Genomic DNA, 26,176 nt, shown 5'->3' with positions numbered 1-26,176 from the left:
GAACTCAGCCGCAAGTGTCCCATCAGGACAAAGTGGCACCCAATGTGTGGCACCCAATGTGTGGCACCTTGGACTGAATGCCCCTTTTGAAAAAGACAGCAAAAGCTGCAGAACTCCTAGGAGAGGGGAGAAAAAGAAAGATGAACTTGGCCATCCCTGTGTGCTGGTGAGAGCAGGAGAATGCCAGAGCCAGACGTCTGTGAGCTGCGGGACAGTCCATGGACAGAGGAGCCGAGAGATAAGCTGACACTGAGGTCAGGTAAGCCATCAAAAGGGAGCAGAAATATGAGAGATATTATGTCCAAACCTGAGAGGGAGGTTTTGGCTCTCTTGAAAAATACAGGCAAGGAGCACCCGATCCCTGTGTCCGTGGATGAGCTTAAAAGCCTTTTATCCTGGATATGGGCAGAATTTCCTAACATGGATCCAGAGAAAATCTTTACCCCAAGCCTGTGGGACAAGATAAACATGAAAATATGTGAAAAGGCCACTCTTAAGGACCAGGCAGCTAAGCTTTTGCCAGCTTCCAGAGTGATTTATGAAGTCATTTCCACTAAGTAGGACTCTGAAACCCAGGCAGGGGACACTATGGATCCAGACACAGGAAGGGAGACCCTGATGAATATCCTGGAGAAGGCTGGCCCCTGCCCTCTATAATTCCATGGGGATTGGTACACCTTTGGCTCACAAGTCAACACCCAGAGTGTTGGAAATCCTTTCAAAGGATGAAATTACAGTGGTAAAAGCCACACAAGACACGGTATCTCCTATGAACATGGCAGAACCAGGAGATGGGGGAGGAACATGCCGCCCTGAAAATTAAGCCTTCTGATCTTGTTTTCATAGTTTCTAGCCACTTTCCCAGGAAAGTAACTATAAACATAGATGTTTATGCATTCCATTAAAGAAATGTCTTTTGATGGACGTTTCTCACGACCAGTGTGGTTGGAAAGGTGGTAATGTAACTATCCAATCCCTGGTCATTGTCGAGAATCTATAAATACTGAAATGACAGAATAAATCGCTCTCTTTTTTCTATCACACACATTGAGCTGTGTCTGTGTGAATCATTTCATGTGCAACAGCAGCATCTGATTACCCCGAGGTGATATCTCTGTGTGGTCTCAGCATTATTGACAGCTGGCAACAAGAAGGCAAATTTTGGTCTCTCATCGTGATGCAAAGGAATTGTAAAGAAACAATCCTTCAGATCCACAATGAGGACTGGCCAACCAGTGGGAAGCATGGTGGGTGTCGTCACTTGGTTGTTCCCTATTTGGGACTGACCACAGCACAGCTGTCTCCCTTGTCTGATCTGTTGAAGGGAGACACTGATTTGAAGTCGCCTCGGATGCTGACCTCAGAGGCACAACAGTTGCTGCAGGAGGTTCAGTGGGCAGTTTCTGCTCGACAAGTCTAACACATTGATCCTTCCATTGATGTAGATGTTTTCATTACCACTCCAGATTTGCATCCCACAGGTATCATTGGCCAATGGAATGATGAATGGTCCGATCCCTTGCATGTCCTGGAATGGGTCTTCCTGCCCCATCAGCCACAGAAGACGGCAACTGCATTGTTTGAGCTGATAGCTCACTTGATAATCAAATGCCGGCAATGTTGTTTGCAATTGATGGGTGTGGATCCCGCAGAGATTGTGCTCCCGGTACCACGGGAGGACTTTGGAACTTTGCGAACAGTATTTCCATGCAAAGTGCTCTGGAAAATTTTTCTGGGCAGATCACTAATCATCTCCCAAGCCACAAGCTATTGTAAGTGGCAATATTCACTGAAATTTCTTTGCGGCTCAAAAATAGTCAGGAGCCTGTGTAAGAACCCATCGTCTTTACTGATGGTTCAAGGAGGACTGGGAAGGCCATTGCTACCTGGAAGAATGGATCTGAGTGGCGGGTTTTGGAGAGTCATGAGGCTGGGCCAGCCCAATTGGTGGAATTACGGACTGCTGTCATGGCATTTCAGAAATTTTCCCAGGAACCTTTCAATCTGGTCACAGATTCCGCCTATGTGGCTGACATAGCCCAGCAGTTGGGTTATTTGGTTTTGAAGGAGGCCAGTAATCCTGCCTTGTTTCAGTTACTAAAGGCCCTGTGGTGTGCCATTCAGTCCCAGGTGCATCTGTACTAAGTTCTGCCTGTGAGGAGTCAGACAAGTTTACCAGGGTTCATTGCAGAAGGTAATGCAAGGGCTGACAGGTTGGCTAACCCAGTGTGGGTGGCACCTCAGCCTGATATGCTTGTGCAGGCCAAAGCATCGCATGGGTTTTTCCACCAGAACGCACATACTTTGCAGAGGCAGTTTCAGTTGACGTCAGCTGAAGCCCATGACATAGTCAAGTCTTGTGACGACTGTCATATGCTTGCTGTGCCTTTGCCAGCAGGGGTAAACCCCAAAAGCCTTAGGGCCTTGAAGCTTTGGCAGACGGATGTCACACAAATTGCTGCGTTCAGCCTGCTCCGGTATGCGCACGTCAGTGTGGACACTTTCTCGTCTGCAGTGTGGGCTTCTGCTCACACAGGAGAAAAGACCCGCGATGTCATTGCCCACTGGAGGCAGTCCTTTGCCGTTTTAGGCATACCTTCTGCTGTGAAGACCAATAATGGTCCTGTTTACGCCCCTCAGAAGGTGTGGCAGTTCCTGCAGTTGTGGGGTGTGTCACACAAGTTTGGTATCCCTCATTCTCTGACAGGTCAGGCTATTGTAGAACGTGCTTGTGGTACAATAAAATGAGTTCTACAGAAGCAAAAATGGGGAATGCAGGGTAAAACCCCGCACAGTTGGTTGGAAAAAGCTTTATATACCATCAATCACCTCACAGTGCCACAGAACTCCAGTAACCTGGTCATGTTGAACCATCACCTTTCATTGCGGGCTTCGGATGAGATGCATCAGCCTCAGGTGAAGGTTCGAGTGAGGAATTTAGTCACCAAACAGTGGGAAGGTCCTTTTGACCTTATTGCTTTGGGGTGTGGGTATGCGTGTGTATCCCCAGATACTGGGGTACGCTGGGTACCTGCAAAGTGCATTCGTCCTTACCTGTGGCTGCAAAGGCAGCATCGGGCCGATGAGCGGGTTGGAGACCGTGACCAAATTGAAAGTCATCCAATGGATGGACCATCGGATGATTACTCAGATGCAGATGACGTGAGTGATCACCACGATGGCCCATCCAGAAGCAGACACTGATTCTGAAAACTTTTTCATTTTTATTTTTTTTGTAATGGAGAAAGGGTGTGATATCACCCTGAAACTAGAGCCTTCTGATTGTCTAGAACATTGTTTATTTTCTCTGTTATTTTCCTTTTTGATTGTTTAAAATATTGTTAATTTTCTCTGTTCATTTTTTTTTCTTTTTTTCTTTTTTTAAAGAAGAATGGGTGAGATGTCGCCCTGAAAATTATGCCTTCTGATCTTGTTTTCATAGTTTCTAGCCATTTTCTCAGGAAAGCACCTATAAACATAGATGTTTGTACATTCTTTCTAAGAAACGTCCTTTGATGGATGTTTTGCATGACCAGTGTGATTGGGAAGGTGGTAACCTAACTATCCAATCCCTGGTCATTGTTGAGAATCTATAAATACTGGAGTTGGAAAAATAAAAGTACTTTTTTTCCCTATCATACATTGAACCATGTCCGTGGGAGTCATTGCATGTCCTATAGCGACAGTGGACTGCACAAACCGTAGGACCAAAAAAGCTGCAGATAAAACGTGTTTAACTGTTTCAAATGTCTGGGTTGTTAGTAATGGTAGTGGTGATCATTTTCTGGACACTAGTGCCACCAGTAAGAATTAATGTTACTTTGGGATGTGAAATGCAAAAGGAGCAGCTGATAACTCTTCATTTTAGAATGAGGAGGGATGTGCAGACAGAAACGTAAGTGATAAGTCTCCAACACAATTCAAGCAGAAAATGTAATGACTGGATTAGTTAAAGATTTTGCCAATATGCAGAACACCAGCAGAATAACTGCTTGTCTGCCAATACTAAAGGCAGCAGGAGATCCAATCAGTTGGGGAATCATAACATCAAAATTACCCGAAATACAAAAGAACAAAACAATTGCATGTAAGCAGGTATCAGAGACTAGACAAGTAAAGATACCTGGAAGGTAGTGGGAGAATGGATGAAACCTTTAAAGAAACAAGATTGTGCTATAAGCCAAGGCAAAGTGGGGAAAATCATAGACTGGGACCTTTCCATGACTTCAAATGATGACGAGGAAAGGTGGGAATGTATTTTGCCAAAATATGAAAGGTTATAGAAAATGTTTCAGACACCATTCTTGTATGGAGGTATCAAGGGAAGGAGGGGAAAGATCGAACTGAGGCTTGGGACAGTGCATGGTCAATGAGTGTGCTTCAGAAATTCCAATATATGGCAGATACACCTTGGTGCATTAATTGGGAAGGCTCTGAAAATGAAACAGATCCAGGGGTATGGAACGTTGCAACCAGTAGTAGAATAAAAACAAAGTGACTTGGTGGGCATGTAACAAAACCTATGACTACTTCTGATGATGAAGAAATAAGACAAATGCCACCACTGGTGGTAGCTCTGCAAGTTGGATGTGCCTGCAGAGTAATCAAACATAAACTAGGCGAAATAAATTATAAAATAGGACAAGTGATCCAGAAAGTAGTATGTAGTAGAAGTACAATTCAGAGTCCAGGTCAATTTGTATGGGCAGCAACTGATGGCACCTGGACAACACACCTGCCTATAGATGGAAAAGTAAAAGAAATTACTTTAGGCCTCCCCACTGTCACTGTCGGACACAAAATGATTTACACAGACACTGCTCGATGTGTCGTAGAGGAAGAAGAAACTTTATTCTGTCGTTTCAGTATTTATAGATTCTTGACAACGACCAGGGTTTGGATAGTTAGGTTACCACCTTCCCAACCACACTGGTCGTAAGAAACGTCCATCAAAAGACATATCTTTAATGGAATGTATAAACATCAATGTTTATAGTAACTTTCCTGAGAAAGTGTTTAGGAACTATGAAAACGATGTCAGAAAGCTTGATTTTCAGAGTTACACCACACCTTATGCCCAATGTGTAAAAAGTCCCCATTTAAGGGAAAACATGAACTTCTGCAAATAAGGACAAGATGGGAAGTTGAGGAAAATGAAATCAAAGATGAAGAAAGATGGCAGGAACCCTCTAGTAGTGTAAAATTTGGGTGGGCCCTGGAATCGTTGTTTGGTCCAATAGCAAATTACAACAATAGGAAAATGTTGTACAAACTTACAGGTCAGGTAGAAAGATTGGCAAGAGTCACCAAGGAAAGATTTAGAGAACTAAATGTATAATTACAAGACACTACTAAAATGACTTTACAAATCAGATTGGCTTTAGATTTGTTACTTTTGAAAGAACACGAAGTATGCAAATTGAGAGACCACCAGCTTATTCACGACTCTTCACAGAAGTAAAAGTGAACGCCGTTTAATTCTATCTTTAGTACACCTTTTATAGGGTTCTACAGGGTCTACAGGCTAAGCAAGTTACTATTGGCTAATGCACATAGGTTTACATTTTTTCTCTTATAAAAAAGGATATTGTTTTCCTTTACTCTCTCTTCTGCAGGAAGGTTTCAAGGACATTAGCCTTTAATATCACGACTTATTCCAAAGGCTGGTTTGTACAGACAGGCCTTTACTAATATATAAAATATTATCTACATATGCAGATACCTAAAAGGACAAATTGATCACTGCTGCATCCACATCCCAAATGTAACTGCAGATGTAGAACATGACATTAATTAATTGAAACAAATAAAACACGAGGCAAAGAAAGAATGGGAAGATCTGACCACAAATATGTTAAATAAAATCTTTGAAAGGTTAGGATGGAATGTGAGCTCATGGATCAAATCTGTTATTGAGAGTTTGATAATCCAACTGATTTGTGTTTTTAGCAATTTGGTTAATCTATGCCGTTCTGAGAGATAAAGAGTATCCTGGAACCAGAAGTTAATAAAGGCACTGACGCGAGATGGAGATCTACATCTGCATTCATCATCTCCAGGTCCTCCAGTGTGCAACAACAGTCATGGCAACTGTGGACTTGATGACGAACATCAAGTATAAACTCAGAAGCTAAAGGACTGTATATAGTGAAAGCTTATTTACTACACTTTACTACAGTTTTACTACACTTATTGTAGTAAAGTGAAATACTTTCAAAGGGGGGTGTCCTGGGTTGATTATGATGTTAAATTGTATCCCCATTTGTCCACCTAGCCCAGACATAAGTTTTGTATTCTTAAAACTTCATGTAAGAGTAAAAGTGAGTAGAAAAGAAGCACCGAGTCTGTTATCAGAGACTGTACTTGCTCCCCCCCGCCCCGCATCCCTGGACGAGGTTTTGACTACAGCACAGACAGACAACAAAAGACAGATTGCCTTGGCTTTCCAACTAGCTGAAGCACAGAGGTCTTCCTGGACTGTTTTCTTTCAGTTTTCTTTGAAATGGATCAAACCTGCTCTGGACTGGGGACTCGGGGGAGCACCAGGAGCTTGCATCCGTGGACTACCAGGAGCCCAACCTGGGCAGCAGCATTTTCCAGTGCCAGAGGGACTGATAACAGAGTGAACACCCACAGGAAAGAGACCCTCTGAATTTTGTCATCTCTTCAGAGCGGCGAGAAGTTTTGTAATTTGATATTCATTCTTGTGCTAGATAGTGCTGTGCCTGTTAAATAAACAGGTTTTTTCCACTTTTCTCAGAAAAATCTCTTCCCGAACCGGTTGGGGGGTGGGAGAGAGGGGCCACGTGAATTTGCTTCCCGGGGGGGGGCCCATTAGAGGTTTTCTCCCAAATTTGCCCTAAACCAAGACAAATACATTTATTGGTGCTCAGCGCATGCCACTAGAGAGTGGAAAAACCCTGTACTGATTGTACTGAAGTGGCAATTACTCTGTATTGGGATAAGATAAAGCAGTCCCTAGCCATCCAGCCATGCTGCTTGAATTAATAATGTCTTTTGGGGTGCAGGCCTTCATGTGTTTCTGGTCGCTAGGCTTTTTTGAGGTTTTAATACCTTTATGATCCCTTAGTTTATTTTCTTATCCAGAACTAGTCCCGGTATTGTCCCTAACACATAGCTTTTACAGTAGAGGGGCACGAATTAGAATAGCTATTGGGCTGGGCCTAGTGATTATGATTTCCAAGAAGTTTACTCAGGTGCTGGAGTCTGTTCCAAATATAAAGGATTCATGGGTATGGTTATGCACCCAGTTTGTTAGAGGAGGAGCAGGGGATGAGGCTTTTCAACCTTTCCTTTCCTTCTTCTCCTCTGAATCTGTTACATCACTATTGGAGAGCGTTCAGTTCCCCCTGAATGTTAAAGAGACCATCTTTCTGGCATTTAATCTGGTAAGTTTCCTCTATACAGTCTTCAGCCTCTCTAGAATGAGGGCTAAGATTTCTAGAGGGACTGATAAGACCCCTGAACCAGGCATGGAAAATCCTGAGTGGTGTGGAGAATGGGAGGATATGAGCCAAATTTTGAAGTAATTTTCTGACCCTATAGTTTGGGACTTTCCACATGAACAAATTCAGAACCCAGCTGAGGTGGGGAAATAGCTGAGAGAGAAGCGTCATGATGATTCCAAGGAAAAAAAGATCATTGTAGTAAGCTGGGCCCTAGCATATGCTTATCGTACATTGCTAGATAATGTAGGGCAGCAAACAGGAGAAAGGAGACAGGGAGATAAATCAACAGTTACCCCAGTTACTCAGGCTGCAGCCAACCTCCCAGTTACAAAGCTGGTAGCTAAACCAGACAGCAAGCCTCAACCAATGGCTGTTGCTACTAGCACGAGAAGCGGAAAGTGCACAGACAAAACCGATCAACCGGTGGATGATGATGATGATGATGATGATGATGATGCAGGAGAAGGACCCTCAACTCCTCCTGACATAAAATCAAGAGTCAAAGCAACTGGCACGAGATCAGAGGCTAATATTGAGTCCTTTTTCCCTGAAAGACCTTCGTGGCCTGAGGAAGGACTACACTCGATGACCTGATGAATCTATAATTAGTTGGTTAGTCCGTCTGTGGGACGCCGCAGCTGAGGCTACAGTTCTGGATGGTACTGAAGCAAGGCATCTGGGATCCCTGTCACACGATCCGGTTATCTACCAGGGGATGATGAGGGGGGCTAACCCTCACAGTCTCTGGGCACAGGTCCTGGAAAGTGTAGCTCAAAGATATCTGCTTGTAGATGACCTCTACATGCAGCAAACACAGTAGAAAAACATCAAACAAAAGATCCAACGCCTGAGAGAAATGGCAGTAGCAGGAATTGTCTTTTCAAATAACATACCATCTAAGAATCCAGACTTAGTGCCATGTACATCTGTAATGTGACGAAAATTAGTACAACTTGAGCCACAAGAATATGCATCTGCTTTAGCAATGACGAAGCGGGATGACAGGAATGAGACCGTGCTGAATATAGTGAAGAAGCTCCAAGCATATGCAGATGTCGTGCATAGCCCAACACATGCAAGAATTGCAGCTGTAGAAACATGTCTGCAGAAATTAGAAGATAAGATAGAGGAGAATCACAAAAAAAGTAGAGATAAAATTAAAGAAGACCTTCTCCAAATCTCGGCAGTACAGATCAGAAGTCCTAGTACTCAACGCAGACGTTCCCCAGATCGGGAGAGAAGGTATACCCCACGAGCTGAGCTGTGGTTCTTCCTGCGTGATTGCGGAGAAAACATGAGATGAGATGAGAAATCTACTGTGGGTCTGGCACAACAGGTGCGTGAATTGAAAGAAAAGTCACAAAAGAAATTCCACCAAAAAAGAAGCAGCTCCAATTGCCTGTAACTAAACTCCCAAGTATGATGATGATGACATGTCCGATCCCCTTAAAAGAACTTCCAAAACATATACCCAAAGAAAAAAAGATAACCAGGCTTAAGAGGGGCCCTGCCTCTAGCCAAGTAGAGGCTAAGGAAAACCGTGGTTTTTAGACTGTGTAGATTCATTAGCCTAGCACATCAGAACCACAAAAATATGAAGCTTTAGTTGATACTGGTGCACAATGCACATTAATCCCATCAAGACATGTGAGGGCAGAATCTGTTTCTATTGCTGACGTGACAAGAGGATCGCAAGATTTTACCTAAGTAGAAGCAAATGTGAGCCTGACCAGAAGAGAGTAGAAGAAACACCCTATTGTGACAGGCCCAGAAGCCCCATGCATTTTGGGCATAGACTACCTCCGAAGTAAGTATTTCAAAGACCCAAAAGGACTCAGGTGAGCATTTAGGATAGCAACTGTAGAGACAGAAGGTGTCCAGCAACTAAACACCTTGCCTGGACTGTCCGAAAATCCATCTACAGTAAGACTTCTGAAAGTGAAAGAAGAGCAAGTACCTATTGCCACCTCGACGGTGCACCATCGACAGTATAGAACAACTCAAGATGCTGTGATCTCCATCCATAAAATGATTCGAGAGCTGGAGAGCCAAGGAGTGGTCAGCAAAACCCAGTCACCCTTCAACAGCCCCATTTGGCCTGTGCGTAAATCCAAAAGAAAATGGAGATTGACTGTAGACTATCGTGCATTAAATAAAGTGACTCCACCGCTGAGCGCTGCTGTGCCGGACATGCTGGAGCTCCAGTACGAGCTGGACTCCAAGGCAGCAAAGTGGTACGCCGCTATTGATATTGCTAATGCATGTTTCTCCATTCCCCTGGCAGCAAAATGCAGGCCTCAGTTTGTCTTCACGTGGAGGGGAATGCAGTACACCTAGAACCGACTGCCCCAAGAGTAGAAGCACAACCCCACCATTTGCCATAGACTGATCCAGGCTGCCCTAGAAAAGAGTGAAGCTCCAGAACATCTACAGTACATAGATGACATCATTGTGTGAGAAAACACATCAGCAAAAGTGTTTGAGAAAGAAGAGAAAATTATCCAGATCCTCCTGAAAGCTAATTTTGCCATCAAAAAAAGCAAAGTTAAGGGACCAGCTCATGAGATTCAGTTCCTGGGGGTAAAGTGGCAAGATAGACAGCGTGAAATTCCTACTGATGTCATCAACAAGATCACAGCAATGTCTCCACCAATTAATAAGAAAGAAACACAAGCTTTCTTAAGTGCCATAAAGTTTTGGAAAATGCATATTCCTGAATACAGTCAAATTGTGAGCCCTCTTTACCTAGTCACCTGAAAGAAAAATAATTTCCACTGGAGCCCTGAGCAGCAACAAGCCTTTGCTCAAATCAAGCAGGAGATCACTCATGCGGTAGCCCTTAGCCCAGTCAGGACAAGACCAAATGTGAAGAACATGCTCTACTCTGCAGCCGAGAGCCATGGTCTGTTCTAGAGCCTTTAGCAGAAAGCGTCTGGTGAGACTCGAGGCAGACCATTAAGATTTTAGAGTCGAAGCTACAGAAGATCTGAAACCAATTACACCCCAACAAAAAAATAAAATTTAACAGCCTATGAAAGATTCCAAGCTGTCTCAGAAGTGATTAACATTGAAGCACAACTCCTCCTGGCACCCCAACAACCGGTGCTAGAATAGATGTTCAAAAGAAAAGTTCCCTCCACCCATCATGCAACCAGTGCCACATGGAGCAAGTAGATTGCTCTTATCACGCAGCGTGCCCATATTAGTAAACTGAATCGCCCTAAGATTTTAGAAATAATTACAAACTGGCCTGAAAGTGAAAATTTTAGTCTCATAAATGAAGAACAAAAAGAAGTGACAAGAGCTGAAAAAACCTCCACCATATAATCAGCTGCCAGCAGAAAAAACACACTACGCTCTTTTCACTGATGGTTCCTGTCGCATCGTAGGGAGGGATGAACTGGAAGTAGAAAGCAGCCATATAGAGCCCCACAAGACAGGTGGCAGAAGCCACTGAAAGAGAAGGTAGATCAAGTCAACTTGCGGAACTCAAAGCTGTTCAACTGGCTTTAGATATTGTTGAAAGAGAGAAGTAGACAAAGCTCTACCTCTACACAAATTCATAGATAGTAGCCAATGCTCTGTGGGGATGGCTGGAGAAGTAGAAAGAGGCTAACTGGCAGCGTAGAAAAAAACCAATTTAGGCTACTAAAGAGTAGAAAGATATTGCTACCAGGGTAGGGAGACTACCAGTGAAAGTCTGCCACGTAGATGCCCATGTCCCCAAGAATAGAGCTAATGAAGAACACTAAAATAATAAGCAAGTAGATCAAGCTGCAGAAATACAAGTGTCAAAAATAAATTTAGATTGAGAACATAAGAGAGAGTTGTTCCTAGCCTGATAGGCTCATAATGCCTGAGGTCATCAAAGTAGAGATGCCACCTATAAGTGGGCACGAGACCGAAAAGTAGATCTAACCATAGACAACATTTCTCAAGTTATTCATGACTGTGAGACGTGTGCTGCGATCAAACAAGCCAAGCGGTTAAAGCCCCTCTGGTACGGTGGGCGGTAGTCCAGATACAAGTATGAAGAAGCCTAGCAGATTGACTACATCACACTGCCCCAAACCCGCCAAAGCAAGTGCTACGTGCTCACAATAGTAAAAGCCACCATGGAATAATTAAAAACTTACCCTGTGCCTCATGCTACAGCCCGTAACACCATCCTAGAACTTAAAAAGCAAGTCCTTTGGAGGCATAACACCCCTGAAAAGATTAAGTCAGACAATGAGACTCATTTCAAAAACAGCCTTATAAACAACTGATCTAAAGAACATGGCACTGAGTAAGTGTACCATATCCCCCACCATGCACCTGCTGCTAGAAAAGTAGAGAAGTACAAAGGACTGTTAAAAACCACCTTAAAAGCACTGAGTAGAGAATCTTTTAAAAACTGGGAGCAACATCTAGCAAAGGCCACCTGATTATTCGACACCAGAAGTTCCACCAACCGAGCAAGTCCTGCCCAGTCTGAGTCTTTGCATGTAGTAGATAAAGACAAAGTCCCAGTGGTACATGTCAGAAGTATTTTAAGGAAGACGGTTTAAGTCAATTCTACCTCGAGTACAGACAAACCCATTCGTGGGGTTGTCTTTGCTCAAAGACCAAGTTGTACATGGTGAATAATGCAGAGAAATGAAACAACATGGTGTGTACCTCAGAGAGACCTGATCACTGAGTAAAAAGTTACTGCCACTGTCTGTACATTAAACCACACAGACATAAAATAGAAAAAAATGTGTAAGTGTTGAAGGTATGAGCAAGTGAAAGATAGTGTTTTGAGTGAATAAAATGAGGGAGTGAAGAATCCTGCAGCTCTTCAGTGTGAAGCCTGGATTCAGTAGCTTGGTGTGGGACGTGACAGGGGCATGACGGATATATTGCTTGCATTTTTTTAAGTAGAATGGGAGAGAAGTTTTTATGTATGTATATGTGTGCAGAGTTAAAATATGTTAGTTTTAGCAATAAGTTTTCTCCCAAATTTGCCCTAAACCAAGACAGGGGGAAATGTTTGTATAGGGTTAAATGTTTCTGAAAATCATGTAAAAGTATGCTTTGTATTTGGGATGGTTTAGCAAGCTAAGATGCTTATAGTAACAGGAATTGGTACTTGGGGTCTCCAAGATACCTAGAGATAAGATTCATACATGTTCGTACAAGCATGGGCTAAGCTCTATTGAAGCAATATTGATAAGGTTTAATGAAGCAATATTGATAAGGTTGTTATAGTGATTACTGCTACGGCTGAAATTGTATAAATATGTGCACTTTGAACAAAGATGATGGAGCTAGATTTGAGTTGCTAATACCCCTAGTTCCTGCGAGCTTCAATAAAAGCACCTGCATATAATCAATCTGTGATTATGTGTGTTCCCAACCGCTAACACAAGCACCAGCATAATTGCCCCTAAACCATACCCCAGGTGCCACATCCAGATGCCTCTCAAACACTTCCAGAGAGAATAACTCTGCCACCACCCTGGGCAACTTATTCCAATGCCTAACAACTCTTTCAGTGAATTTTTTTTCTAATATTTAATCTGAATCTCCCCTGGCACAACTTGAGGTCATTTATTCGCATCCTTTCCCCTGAGATGTGGCAGAAGAGACCAACCCCCACCTCACTACAACATCCTTTCAGGCAGTTGTACAGAGAAATGAGTTCCCCCCAAGCCTCTTCTTCTTGAGACTAAACCACCCCAGTTCTCTGTGCTACAAATTACTCTGCTTCCATTGCTGCAACCACTCCCACAGGGCATTTGCCACCATCCATGAATCAGTTTGGAGATAATGTACTGACCATTTCTCTCATTCAGCAGTGTCTAAGGCCAGATGGATAGCTTTCACCTCTGCAAACTGACTCAATTCGCCTTCTTCAGCAGTTTCTGTGACTTGTCATAGGAGACTCCATACAGCTTCTTTCCATCTTCAATGCTTTCCTACAATACGTCAGGATCCATGTTGAGATGAAAAATGAGGGATGGGACCACTGTGTTATATAAGATGATTTATTCCTTAAGTAAGCCAAATAAGATATCGGTCTCAAAGGCATGAGATTTTTAGAGAAGCAACAAGTCAGCCATAGCTCAAGGTAGCCACGAGTTTCTTCTTCACACAGCAATATATAACATTTTGGTCCAATAGACAGTTAACATGAAACTTGTTTCTACTTAATAACCTATCACCTTTGCTTAATTCTGCTGCACTGTGTCTGTCTTTTAGCCAATAAACTGATAGGTCACGTACCCCCGCACACCTCTATTATGGCTTCTAGATCCTTAACCTACCCTATAAGTCACATTATTACAGCTTAAACTTCTCACAATTTTACCTAATATAATTTCTTATCTACTCAAGGAATAGTCTTACTTGCAATTTTAGGAACATAAGTTTATAATTTTTCTACTTAATGTCTGTGTACCTTTATCATTACATTAACCCAAGCTCTTTCTAGGGCTGCAGATTGAACCCATCAGCATCTGTGGAAGTTTCTATTTTTCCATTTCCCACAGATACATCAGTAAACAAGGCATACTGCTTCTTATTTTCTGGCAAATTATTATGCAGTGGGGCCTCTTCAGCATGTATTACTTCCTCCTCTGATGAGATTGCAAAATCTTTGCTTTCTGGATAGTATATAATTACTTCTAAGATTCCTGGATGACTGGGAATTCCCCTTCAAGCTCACTGTGTGATCAGTGTGACCTATTTATTCCATGTAGCATCAATTCTATGAAGTGTAGAGGAGACCTTTGAACGTCCAATCCAGCCCAGGTAACTGGGGTGCCAGGAAGAGCTGTGCTTCAGTATGAAACACTTTCAAAGTGTCTTGGACCCCTTCATAAACTGCCAAGATCTCTTTTTCAGTTGGAGTATAGCAGGCTTCAAATCCTCTCTATCCCCAACTCCAAAAGCCGAGGGGTCTCCCCTGATGCTTTTGCCAGAGGTTCCAGGAAGGACCATTCTCCCCAACTGCATTGTAGAGCACATTTTTTACATCTTGTCCTGTCGTCCTGTCCAAACTAGACCAAGGGTTACTGCATGAGCAATCTCCTGGTTAATTTGTTCAAAGGCTTGCCATTTTTAAGGGCTCTATTTGAAATCATTCTTCTTCAGGGTCACTTGATACAGAGAGCTTGCAATTAGACTGTAATTTGGAATGTGCATTCTCCAAAAATACACAAAGACCAAGAAAGATTATGTTTCTTTCCTACTACTTGGTGGAGACATTGCTGGTATTTTGTTTATCATATCCATTAGGATACAATGATGTCTTTCTTGCCATTTTATTCCTAAAAACTGGATCTCCTGTGCAGGTTCCTTGACCTTTGTTTTAGGGCAAAACTGATGTTCAAGAGGATTTGGACTGTTTTCTTCCCTTTCTCAAAAGCAACTTTTGCTGTATTGCCACAGATGGTGATATCAATGTATTGCAGGTGTTCTGGAGCTTCACCCATTTCCAGTGCAGCCTGGATCAGTCCACGGCATATGGTGGGGCTGTGTTTCCACCTCTGGGGCAGTCAGTTCCAGGTGTTCTGGCAACCTCGCCAAGTGAAAGCAAACTGTGACCTGCACTCTGTTGTAATGCATTTAGAAAAGATAGTATGACCCAAAGAATGTACTCCCGAAAATGTAGAATTTTAAGTTTCTTTCCCTTATCTCTTTCTCCCCAGTTCCCCTTATTGATTGTGTGAGTGTAATCCACCCTCTTTCCCCTGCCTTCAAAAAGGGGTGCTTATCGATACCTCTTCCTCTTTCCCTCCTGCTCTTCTCCATGGGACCCCAAGAAATAAAGCTGCACTTCCATCTCAGCTAAGGGAAAGGGCCTCGTTTTTAAGTTCTTCTTTTCTATGCTATACTATCTCCCCTGTTTCCCTGGCTGAAGCTGAGCAGACAGCGGTAACAGGGAAGCAGGGGACATAGAAATTATAGCAGCACTCTGCCACCAAAGGTTGAGAAAAGCACATTAGCAATATCAGTTGTGGCACCACTTTGCTGACTTCAACTCCAGTTCTAGCATGTTGGGTACAGCAGCATTCAGAGTTGGTGTGACTTCATTCAGGACACAATAATCTACTATTAGTCTCCATTTTCCATTAGACATTCACACTGGCCGTATGAGGCTACTAAAGGGTGAGTGGCTCCTGCCGATCACTCCAGTCTATGAATCAGCTTATGGATGGGAATTATGGAGTCTCAGTTGGTGTGATATTGCCACCGGTACACTGTTGTGGTAGCAATTGGTACCTGTTGTTCTTTGACCTTCAGCAACCCCACAACAGAAGGATCTCAGACAAGGTAGGCATCTGTTTCATTTTCTCCATCTCCAGGGTAGCTATACCAAAAGCCCACCTGTACTCTTTTGGGTCCTTAAAATACCCTCTCCTGAGCTAGTCTACACCAAGGATGCATGGAGCATCTAGACCAGTGTCATGATCCGGAAGGTGGGATTCGTGATGTGGTTTTTTTATTCGGTCTTAGAGTACAAAAGATTATCAGCAAACCAAGGACTTAAATAGCAAAACACACTCAATAGAGTGCTCATCAGCACTAATATGTGATAGAGGGAAAAGAGGAGAAAGCAAAGCATAAGGAAAAGAGAGTAAGGGGATTATAGCTACCAACGTCTAAGTCCATTCAGCCATCCAACGACACAGAGTCTTCTGTCCATTGGGGAGATCTCAAAGGAAGGTAAGTTTGGGGTGTGATTTTATAGTCTTTTACAAAGCGAGGGGCATAGGGCCAAAACCAGAGGAGATTGATGATCATTGTGATGAATTCCATTGCGCAGGGGGGCAGGTGTAGGGTACAGAGCAAACCACGTCTTGCAAGTCTTTGCTCACCAGCAGGAACGAGGGCAGTGTACCATGCAACCACCTGCAAACAATCACTTAGCAAACATCCACCTCAGCTAGGCCCGAACCCTCATACCAAGTCCCTTGTGATATTCAAGGTCTTAGTCTCTGTTCTTGAGATGGTTGTGAGACAGATGAGAGAATCTTCGGACTATCTCTTACAACCAGTCGCAGTGAGCCTCCAATACAGATGTTGGGATCCCTCTGTTGCTCCAGAAATATAAATAGGTTCTGCCCCTGCATAACTTGATGGCATTAGGGTACACTGTACACCAGTATCTACTACAGACTTATAATCCTGTGGGTCTTGATAGGCGGAAAAGACTCCATGATTCATTAAAGTTGTAAAGTAGATATGTATTTATCCAGCGCTGGACATATGCGGGATCATTCCCAAAGGCATACGCGCCGAGAGTAACGATTGTTTCCCTTTTATTCTCTACAAACTAGGATTACAAAATGCACCTAGTACATGTTCATTCTCTAGCCCTGCATACTCTTGCTTCATATGGTAATTAGCTCCAGGTCCTGTCTGCGCTTGCGCCTCCCCAATTTGGAGGTTGTCAGTGGTCTTTGATGAAGGTTTCCAAGTTCTTCTTTACATCTGAACTTTTCACCTTTCCTCTTCACGCATGCTCCCTGGCCTCTTGGTCGTGGTCCAAGCCGCAAGACTAGTCCTGGACAGTTTTGGGGTCTAACCAATCTCCTTGCATTCTTGCCTCCTCCCATCCTGCGTTTGGGTTATAACTCCTTCCTTATCAGAAGAGTCCTGCATTGTTTCACACTGTTTTGCTAGCATGGCAGATGTCTGCTATTTAAGTTCCCCAGCCTCTCTGTGACCACAGTCCACTCCGCTGCAGCCCAGAGAGGGAGGAAGATATTAATAGCGAGAACTAGAAGAATGAAAACGAGGGTCTCCTCTCCCTGGGATGGTGTTCCAGCTTTATTCTGGGGATCGGGTAGAGAAAAGAGGAAGTAACTGGTACCGTGCTCCTTTTTGAAGTTAGGGAAAGGGGGAAGGCTCACAGTTTTACAGCCAATAAGGAAAAACTGGGGAGGAGGAGCTAAGGAGAAGGAACTAACATTCTGTAGTTCAGGGCTACATTCCAGGATTATACCATTTTTTCTAAATGCATTACAATGGTTGTTCATCCTGCTTTTGGAAGCATAGCAGAGGTTACAGAGACAATATACATTTTCTACCAAGCGGAATAGGTTTTAAAGACAATATGTATTTCCAAGTTAGCTATCCCTAATCAATTAATCCCTACATTTCTAACTATCTTGACTCGGTCTGACATACCAGGCCATTTGATCTACACAGTCCAGTGTACTGGTTTGAAAGTAAACCAGCAGAAGAAAGTAACCTAAAGTCGAAATTACAATTTAATAGGGAAATTACAATAAAGGCAATAATACAGAAACACTGGCTTAAAATGACAAAGTCAGAGTACAACCTGACACCTTGTTGGTCAGGGTGGTGGTAGCAATCAGATTAAACAGTGGTTGCAGTCCCATTGGAATGATGGTTGTGGTCTTGTCAAAAGCAGCAGTCCTGTGGAAATAGCTGGTCCTTCTCTGGATGTCCAGTCATGGTGGTAACTCTCCCAGTCCCAAAACCTCAGATCATATATGATCAGATTCAAACAGGAATGTTCAGTACGTCCCCCAGGGTGGGGTATTTCACAATGAAATTATGTAATCCTATGAGTCATAGGATATTTGGAGAGTCCTGGATGACCTAGGTTGTTACAGCTGCCCATTGGGGCTGTTGAGCTATTATGGTCCATTGGCAGAGATGACCCCCTTAGGCTGGGTGTAGTTATCACAGCTGAGTCAATTTATGAAGACAAAGAAATGCTGCCTGCCCCACAGGGTTTAACACCCAGCTTGCAGCCTGGGGGTTTGGGTGTGCACTGAGCAGCTGTTGCAAACGACCCACCATTAACAGTTCATCAGGAATAATGTAGATGGGTGTGGAATACATAGTTTGGCTACACCCATATTGGCATTCTTTCTCCTGTAACCACTGATGCCTACATTTTTATATATTTTTCATATATTTGTAGCTTTTTAGATTGCTAAATGGAGCTGTAGCTCCAGTACTTTTACTACCATTTCCCCCTAGATTTTAGAACAATAAGCTAACCTTGTAATACATTCATGAAATACTGTTTAGTTTCATTGTCAAGAAGAGGACCTACAAAAAGAGCATTCTGTTTTCCAACCAGAATTTGAGAAGTCATAACAAGAAGTGGGGCAAAGAAACTCTTGGACAAAATCCAAGGGGTTGACCCTGGAGTGGGTTACTGGGTCAACTTGTCAGGAAAATTAATCCACAAACACTAGAGGTTTATGTCCAAAAAGGAGACAGAGTGTGATAAATAGAGACCCTTTTGTTCGCCTAAACATATAGATACGATGCTTTGCAAAACTGTGCTTTGTGAAATCAGGATGTGGTTGAAGGCTGCTGCTGACGCCTGCATAATCTTTTACGGCCTTGCGAGCTTTCTTGAATTCCAGAAAGTTACCAAGATAAGCCCTAAAAGGGAACAGCGAAGAAAGGTCAAAAAGATAGGACTGAGGAAGACTCTTGATCTTCATCCCGCGACCACCAGAAGGCAGAGAAAAGACCCCCTAGCAACTGGAGACGCATGCGCAGAGACACCCGAGAAAGGACACGTAACCCGGAAGCCATATCACTTAAAAGGGAGAACGCAGAAATTAGAAGCGCGGCAGTTGGCGGAGCGGAGACTCCCCTGTCGCCCAGCGCTGATTTTTGCTTATTGCTTGCTTGCTATAATTAATAAAATTTTCTTTAATTGAATCATATCACTCTCTTGAGTGCATTCATAACAATTTTGGTGCCGTGACTCGGATCGAGAGGCGTGGATAGAGTCCTCCTGTGGGAAGGCGCCCCACAGGACGACTCACGGTGGCCCCTCTGGAGGTACCTCTCTCCGTAACCCTCGACCGACGAACCTAAATTTAAGGCAATAAGCAAAAGGGAGACCGGTCGACCCCTTAAAATCTGTGCACAGAGTCCAGACGAAGACGCGGGACGCGTGAGTATAACGGGGAGCCATTCAGTCGGGGTCGGGATCCCAGAGTGTGGCGAAGTGGTGTGTGTGTGAGAGGGGGACTGGTAGCCAGATTCCCCAAGCGAATGCGGACCCTCATTAGTGCGTCTCCCATTAGCCCGCGAGGGCGTGGGCCACGAACCAGGGGAAGTGAAAGAGGCTGTGTGACTTGGAAGGCACTCCGGAAGAATGGGACGGGGAAGAGCAAGCCCCCTGTATCTATTAAACTCCCACCGGTACCTAGAGATAGTCCATTGGGTTTTATACTAGATAATTGGAAGCATTTCCCGGGAACAGAAAATAAAGATAAGGCAAAGATGATTCACTATTGTGTAGAAGTATGGGGAGGAAAGGAAATTTCAAAGAATGTATTTTGGCCTATATTTGGATCAACCGAAGATTGGATTAAACAAAAGTTAAGTTCCTGGGTAAACACAAAAATCCCCTTTAGCCCAGAGGAAAGTGCTTATGCAGAGATCTGGGTAGTAAGTCCCGAGGTTTTTATATTTAAACTGACAGAGAACTCGGGGGAGGGGAAGGGGAAGAAAAAGGAATCCCGAAAAGAAGATACTTTGATAATGCCCCCTCCTTATGTACCCCCACCACAAGCCCCTCCCCCTCCAAACCCCGAGGAGGAGGATTCAGACATGACAGGTGTGGGGCCTGTTACCAGGAGTAGATCCAGAAAGAAACAAGAGAACCTATTCCCATTAAGAGAGATGCCAATGAGTGGTCCCCAAGCTGGAATAGGGTTTATATCTGTCCCTCTTAGTTCGGGGGATGTCAGAGACTTCAAAAAGGAAATGGGGCATTTGCTGGAAGATCCGTTAGGGGTTGCAGAAAGAGTTGATCAATTTTTAGGACCCAATATGTACACATGGGAGGAATTACAATCTATCTTGAATATTTTATTTACAGCAGAGGAGAAAAACATGATTAGGAGGGAAGGAATGCGCATTTGGGATGCTCAGCATGCTCAGGGACCACTGGCAGATGTAAAATGGCCCCTCCAAATTCCCCAATGGGATCATCAAAATCCAGCGCACCGAGTACATATGCAGGATTTGAGGACTATTATAATTCAAGGAATTAGGGAGGCAGTCCCGAGGGGTCAGAATATTAATAAAGCATTTAATGAGAGGCAAAAGAAAGACAAGACCCCTACGGAATGGTTGGAAAGACTAAGAAAGAACTTTCAACTATATTCCGGAATGGATCCAGACACCCAGTTGGGGCAAGCACTGCTTAAAGCACAATTTGTGGCAAAATCCTGGGAGGATATTCGGAGGAAGATAGAAAAATTGGATGGGTGGCAAGACAGAGGTTTGGATGAGCTTTTGCGGGAGGCACAAAAAGTGTATGTTCGAAGAGAAGAGGAAGCTCAGAAGCGACAAGTTAAGATGATGGTGGCTGCTGTGAGAGAGAGTAGAGATCAAACCTGGAAAGGGAAGCAACAAAGACCGATCAAAGATCCAAAGGAAAGGTAGAATGTTAAAGTTTGTTTTTACTGTGGAAAGAAAGGACACTTTAAGAGAGAATGTAGAGTGAGGATCCAGGATGAAAAGATGTTCAAAGAAGACTAGGGGGGCCAGGGGCTCTACATTCTAGGGACCCGAAAACACCAGAAAGAGCCCTTGATAAAGTTAAAAGTGGGTCCCCAGTACCAAGAAATAACTTTCTTGGTAGATACTGGAGCTGAGAGATCAACCATTCAGTTTTTACCTAAAGGATGTAGTATATCCAAAGAAACTGCCATGGTAGTAGGGGCGAAGGGGGAACCCTTTGAAGTGGGGGTTATTAAAGACGTGATGATAGAATCAGAATCAAAAATTCGGTTGGGAAATTTTTTGTTAGTACCAGAAGCAGATTATAATTTGTTGGGATGGGATTTAATTATTGAATTGGGAATACATTTAGATATAGTTGATAAAGAGTTGAGGATAAGGCTATGCCCTTTAAGAGTGGAAGATGAAGACAAAATAAACCCAGAAGTCTGGTATACACCTGAGAGTGTGGGACAGTTGAGGATAACCCCATTCTCGGTCACTATTAAAAACCCAGAAATCCCAGTTAGAATAAAACAATATCCTTTGTCACTTGAGGGACGAAGAGGGTTGAAACCAGAAATTGACAGATTGTTAAATAAAGGACTATTAGAACCATGTATGTCACCTTTTAACACACCCATACTGCCAGTAAAGAAGCCAAATGGGACTTATCGTTTGGTACACGATTTAAGAGAAATTAACAAACGTACAGTGGCACGGTTCCCAGTAGTTGCAAACCCGTACACGCTACTAAGCAAGCTGGGACCCGACAGTTTGTGGTACAGTGTTATAGATTTAAAAGATGCATTCTGGGCCTGCCCTCTTGATGAGACTAGCCGAGATTATTTTGCATTTGAATGGGAAGATCCAGACACGGGGAGGAGACAACAACTGAGATGGACAGTATTGCCCCAGGGACTCACAGAATCCCCCAATTTGTTTGGGCAAGCATTGGAGCAGATTTTACAGGATTATCAGACAAACCCAGGAGTGACCTTGATACAATATGTGAATGACTTGCTTTTAGCTGGGAAAGAGGAAGAAGACGTAAGGAGAGAGAGTATTAAATTGTTAAATTTCCTGGGTTCAAAGGGATTGAAAGTATCCAAGGCAAAACTTCAATTTGTAGAAGAAGTAAAATATTTAGGCCATTACCTTAAAAAAGGGGAGAAAAGAATAGACCCTGAAAGGATACAAGGAATTCTGTCACTACCGGTTCCTAAAACTAAAAAACAGATACGTCAAATCTTGGGGTTAACAGGGTACTGTAGACAGTGGATTGAAAATTATAGTAGCAAAGTTAAATTTTTATATGATAAACTGACACAGGAGGGATTAATGAAATGGAGTTTGGAAGATACAGAAAAACTCCGGGAGCTACAAGAAAGTTTAATTCATGCTCCTGTCTTGAGTCTCCCAGATTTAAGAAGACCCTTTTATTTGTTTGTAAATGTAGAAAATGGAATTGCCTTCGGAGTTCTGACTCAGGAGTGGGCAGGGAGAAAGAAGCCGGTAGGATACCTATCAAAGATCTTAGACCCCGTGAGTAAGGGCTGGCCAGCTTGTCTGCAAGTAGTAGCAGGATGTGCCCTACTGGTGGAAGAAGCTAGGAAAATCACCTTTAATAGCAATCTGAAGGTAATGTCCCCCCATAACATTCGGAGTGTGTTACAACAAAAGGCGGATAAGTGGATTTCAGATGCTAGACTTCTAAAATATGAAGGAATTTTAGTTGAAGCCCCAAACTTAACATTGGAAACGACAGCTTTACAAAACCCGGCTGCATTTTTATATGGAGAACCCGAAGGCGAACCTTTGACACATGATTGTATAACCACAATTGAGGAACAAACCAAAATTAGACCTGATTTGGAAGAAGAGGAATTAGAAAGCAGAGAAAAGCTGTTTGTGGATGGGTCCTCCAGAGTAATAGAAGGGAGGAGGAAAACGGGTCATGCCATCATACGAGGACCTGATTTGCAAATCCTAGAATCAGGTCCATTAGACAAATCTTGGTCAGCCCAAGCCTGTGAACTGTATGCAGTATTAAGGGCATTGAAACTACTAGAAGGAAAGGAGGGGACAATATATACAGATTCCAGATATAGTTATGGGGTGGTGCATACGTTCGGTAAACTGTGGGAAGAAAGAGGTTTAATAAACTCCCAAGGGAAAGATTTGGTTCATCAAAAACTCATAATTGCAGTATTAAATGCCCTGAGAAGGCCCAAAAGGTTGGCAGTAGTTCATTTGAAAGGACACCAGAAGGGAATAGACTTGAGGAGTAGAGGAAATAATGCTGCCGATCAGGAGGCAAAATGGGCGGCATTATGAACAATGGTCCTAAAAGAAAAGGGGGGGCGTGAAGAAATTTTGAAACATAGGGATAGTAGGGATAGTGACTTGAGAAGTAGATTTACTGAGGAAGAGAAGTTAAAACTCCCAGAGACAGGAGCAATAGAAAACCCAGAGGGGAGATGGTTTCTCCCAGATGGCCGGGAAGTACTACCAAAAGCCATAGCTCAAAGAATATTAGAAAAGATACATCAAAAGACACATTGGGGAGCACAGGGGTTAACAGACTATTTTGCTGCAAGGTATATGAGCACAGGTATCCGAGACTTGGCTAAGCAAATTACTAGAAGCTGCCTCCCATGCTTACAAACGAATAGGAAAAATCTCAGAAAATTACCGTATGGAGGGAGACCCCTGGCAAAAAGACCCTTTGCAAATATTCAGATTGACTTCACAGAACTACCGAGGGTAGGGAGACTTAAATATCTCCTAGTCCTAGTAGATCATCTCACCCATTACGTAGAAGCTTTCCCAACATCTAGGGAAACTTCACGAACAGTTGCAAAGGTGTTATTGGAAGAAATAATCCCTAGATACGGAGTACCAGAGACAATAGACTCTGACAAAGGTCCCCACTTTACATCAAAAATAACTCAGGATGTGGCAAAAGCATTAGGAATAAAGTGGGAACAACACACCCCTTGGCACCCTCAAAGTTCTGGGAGAGTAGAAAGGATGAATGGGGAAATAAAGAAGCAACTTACCAAGCTAGTGATGGAAACGAAACTATCATGGGTCAAGTGTGTTCCACTAGCCCTTCTGAATATTCGAACCCAGCCAAGGGCAGATTTGGGAATTTCCCCTTTTGAGATGTTATACGGTATGCCCTATAATATAGAGGAAGTTCAAACACATCCAAACGTGAGTGATCAATACATCAACGAGTATTTGATAAAATTAATGAAGTTCAAAAGGGCATTGTGGGAAAAAGGGATGCTAGCCCAAAGACCACCATTGGATTTTATATTACACCAGGTACAACCCGGAGAGTGGCTGCTGATAAGAAGTTGGAAAGAGAATCCCCTAACACCGAAGTGGGAAGGACCGTATCAAGTCCTCCTAACAACCGATTCTGCGGTTCAAACAGCAGAGCTGGACACATGCGAGTCGAATAAAAGGACCCGTGAAGCCACCAAAGGCTAATAACTGGGAAGTGGTTAGCCCGGCTGGGGACTTGAGACTTAAAATATCCCGAACAAAATGACACCCAAAAACTATTAACCTGCTTAGAAACTTATGAATAATAAACTCCATAAAGGCTTTTATATAGAATATAAGATACCTCCACCTAGTGGTGAGGAAATATATAATAGAAGTGTTAAAATAGGCTGTACTTTGTGCCGGGATTGTTATCCTTTTGTTTGTTTTAAATGTATAATATGTAAAGAACACTGGTGGACCCACTGTCATAGAGGCTACCCACCAAGAGGGGTGTGTAGCTCTTGCTACACTGCCCAGAGGAGACTCACTAATTGGGCCCTAGTAACCAGAATACGAGCAGGAGAATTTGAGGCAGGATCAGAGAAGTGGTGGGCCATCTACTCAAAAGGAGTCAATCCCTTGTATTATTGTTACCATCCAAACGAATCTGCGCCTTTTGTGGCAAATATAGTAGCTGGGTTGTGCAGACGGTGGCTCCAAGAATTGAGGTGCGATACCCCTTTAGTAAAGCATAAAAGTTGGGAAAAATACATACAAAGAATCAATAAAAGAAGGAGTAATTCCCCTCCTGAAGAGTACCCTTGCTGCCGAGAAGATGGTACGCCCCGTGTCCCGAAGCAACCGGGTCGACAGGAGAGGCAGAGGAGTAATAAACTGTGGAGGGAAACACTCCAATATATATGGGACCAAAAGGTCATGGTCCTGGAAATGCCACAAGAGTGGGAATGAGACAACCCAGCGAAGTAATTTTCGGAGAATCCAAATTAGCAATTCACAAAAGAAAAGCCTCTATTATAGCGGGGGAAGCCAATGCTCATTAAAGAAGTCAGTAACATTTATAATCTTAATCAGTACATTTAACACTTGCACAAGCAAGACTCACGAACCTTTCAATTGGTCTTTAATCCGATGGGAAGACCAGGTCGTTATCCAATCACAGATCACCTCTGAAGCCCCCAGCTTTCAAGTTACACTGGACTCTCTCATTGAGTGGAAGAGTTCTGGTTATAGCCGGCCCGGGCATAGTGTGCTATATATGTGCCCAGCTTCTAATCCAGGCAGAGGATATTGTAATTACCATGGCGAATTTTACTGTGGATATTGGGGCTGTGAGACAATTTCCGTGGGGTGGAAAGTACAAAACCCAGATAAGTATCTAAAGGTAGAAAGGGGTCCACATGGATGTATAAAACCCTGGACAGATCCCTCGGGGGTAGTAACATATGTTGGGACTTGTAAATTTCACTACATCAATGTCACACAACCCCAAGACCCTAGGTGGTTATTAGGACGAACCTGGGGTTTCAGGATATGGGAACCCGGAAAGGATCGGGGAGGACACATTCTTATAAGGAAAGAGGTGGTCCCCCATGATCCTGGATCTGTTGGACCAAATCCAGTGGTATGGGGAGCAGTGGACCCCAAAGTAAAAAAATCAAAATAACCGTTCAGAAAAACCAGAAATTAGCAACGAGTCCCGAGTATCAACCACAGTGGGGACACCCCAAGAATATAGAAACGGGGCTCTTTGGAAAATTTTGCAAGCTACCTTTAGAGTGTTAAATAACACATACCCAAATTTAACTAGGGAATGTTGGTTATGCTATAACATTAATCCACTCTTTTATGAGGCCATAGGTTCCATAGCAGAACCAAAAAGAGTAAACGGCACTAATCCCACTGCCTGCCTATGGAAAAATGTTGCT

The 26,176-nt window shown here is 43.3% G+C and overlaps 1 protein-coding gene across 1 annotated transcript; it reads left to right on the top strand.

The window, feature by feature from the left end:
- Positions 1–180: 180 nt before the first annotated feature.
- On the top strand, positions 181–25,914 carry LOC148183465 (uncharacterized). The gene is made up of 4 exons (XM_088061492.1): positions 181–259; positions 2,516–2,643; positions 3,011–3,162; positions 25,323–25,914. The coding sequence occupies exons 1-4, from the start codon at positions 181–183 to the stop codon at positions 25,912–25,914; spliced, it is 951 nt and encodes a 316-aa protein (XP_087917618.1).
- The last annotated feature ends 262 nt before the right edge of the window (positions 25,915–26,176 follow it).

This window comes from Pseudopodoces humilis, chromosome 12 (assembly GCF_049639895.1).
Source record: "Pseudopodoces humilis isolate 2021_Gansu_Grassland_sample_001 chromosome 12, ASM4963989v1, whole genome shotgun sequence".
Taxonomy (NCBI): Eukaryota; Metazoa; Chordata; class Aves; order Passeriformes; family Paridae; genus Pseudopodoces; species Pseudopodoces humilis.
This window is presented reverse-complemented; position numbering and strand designations above follow the sequence as displayed.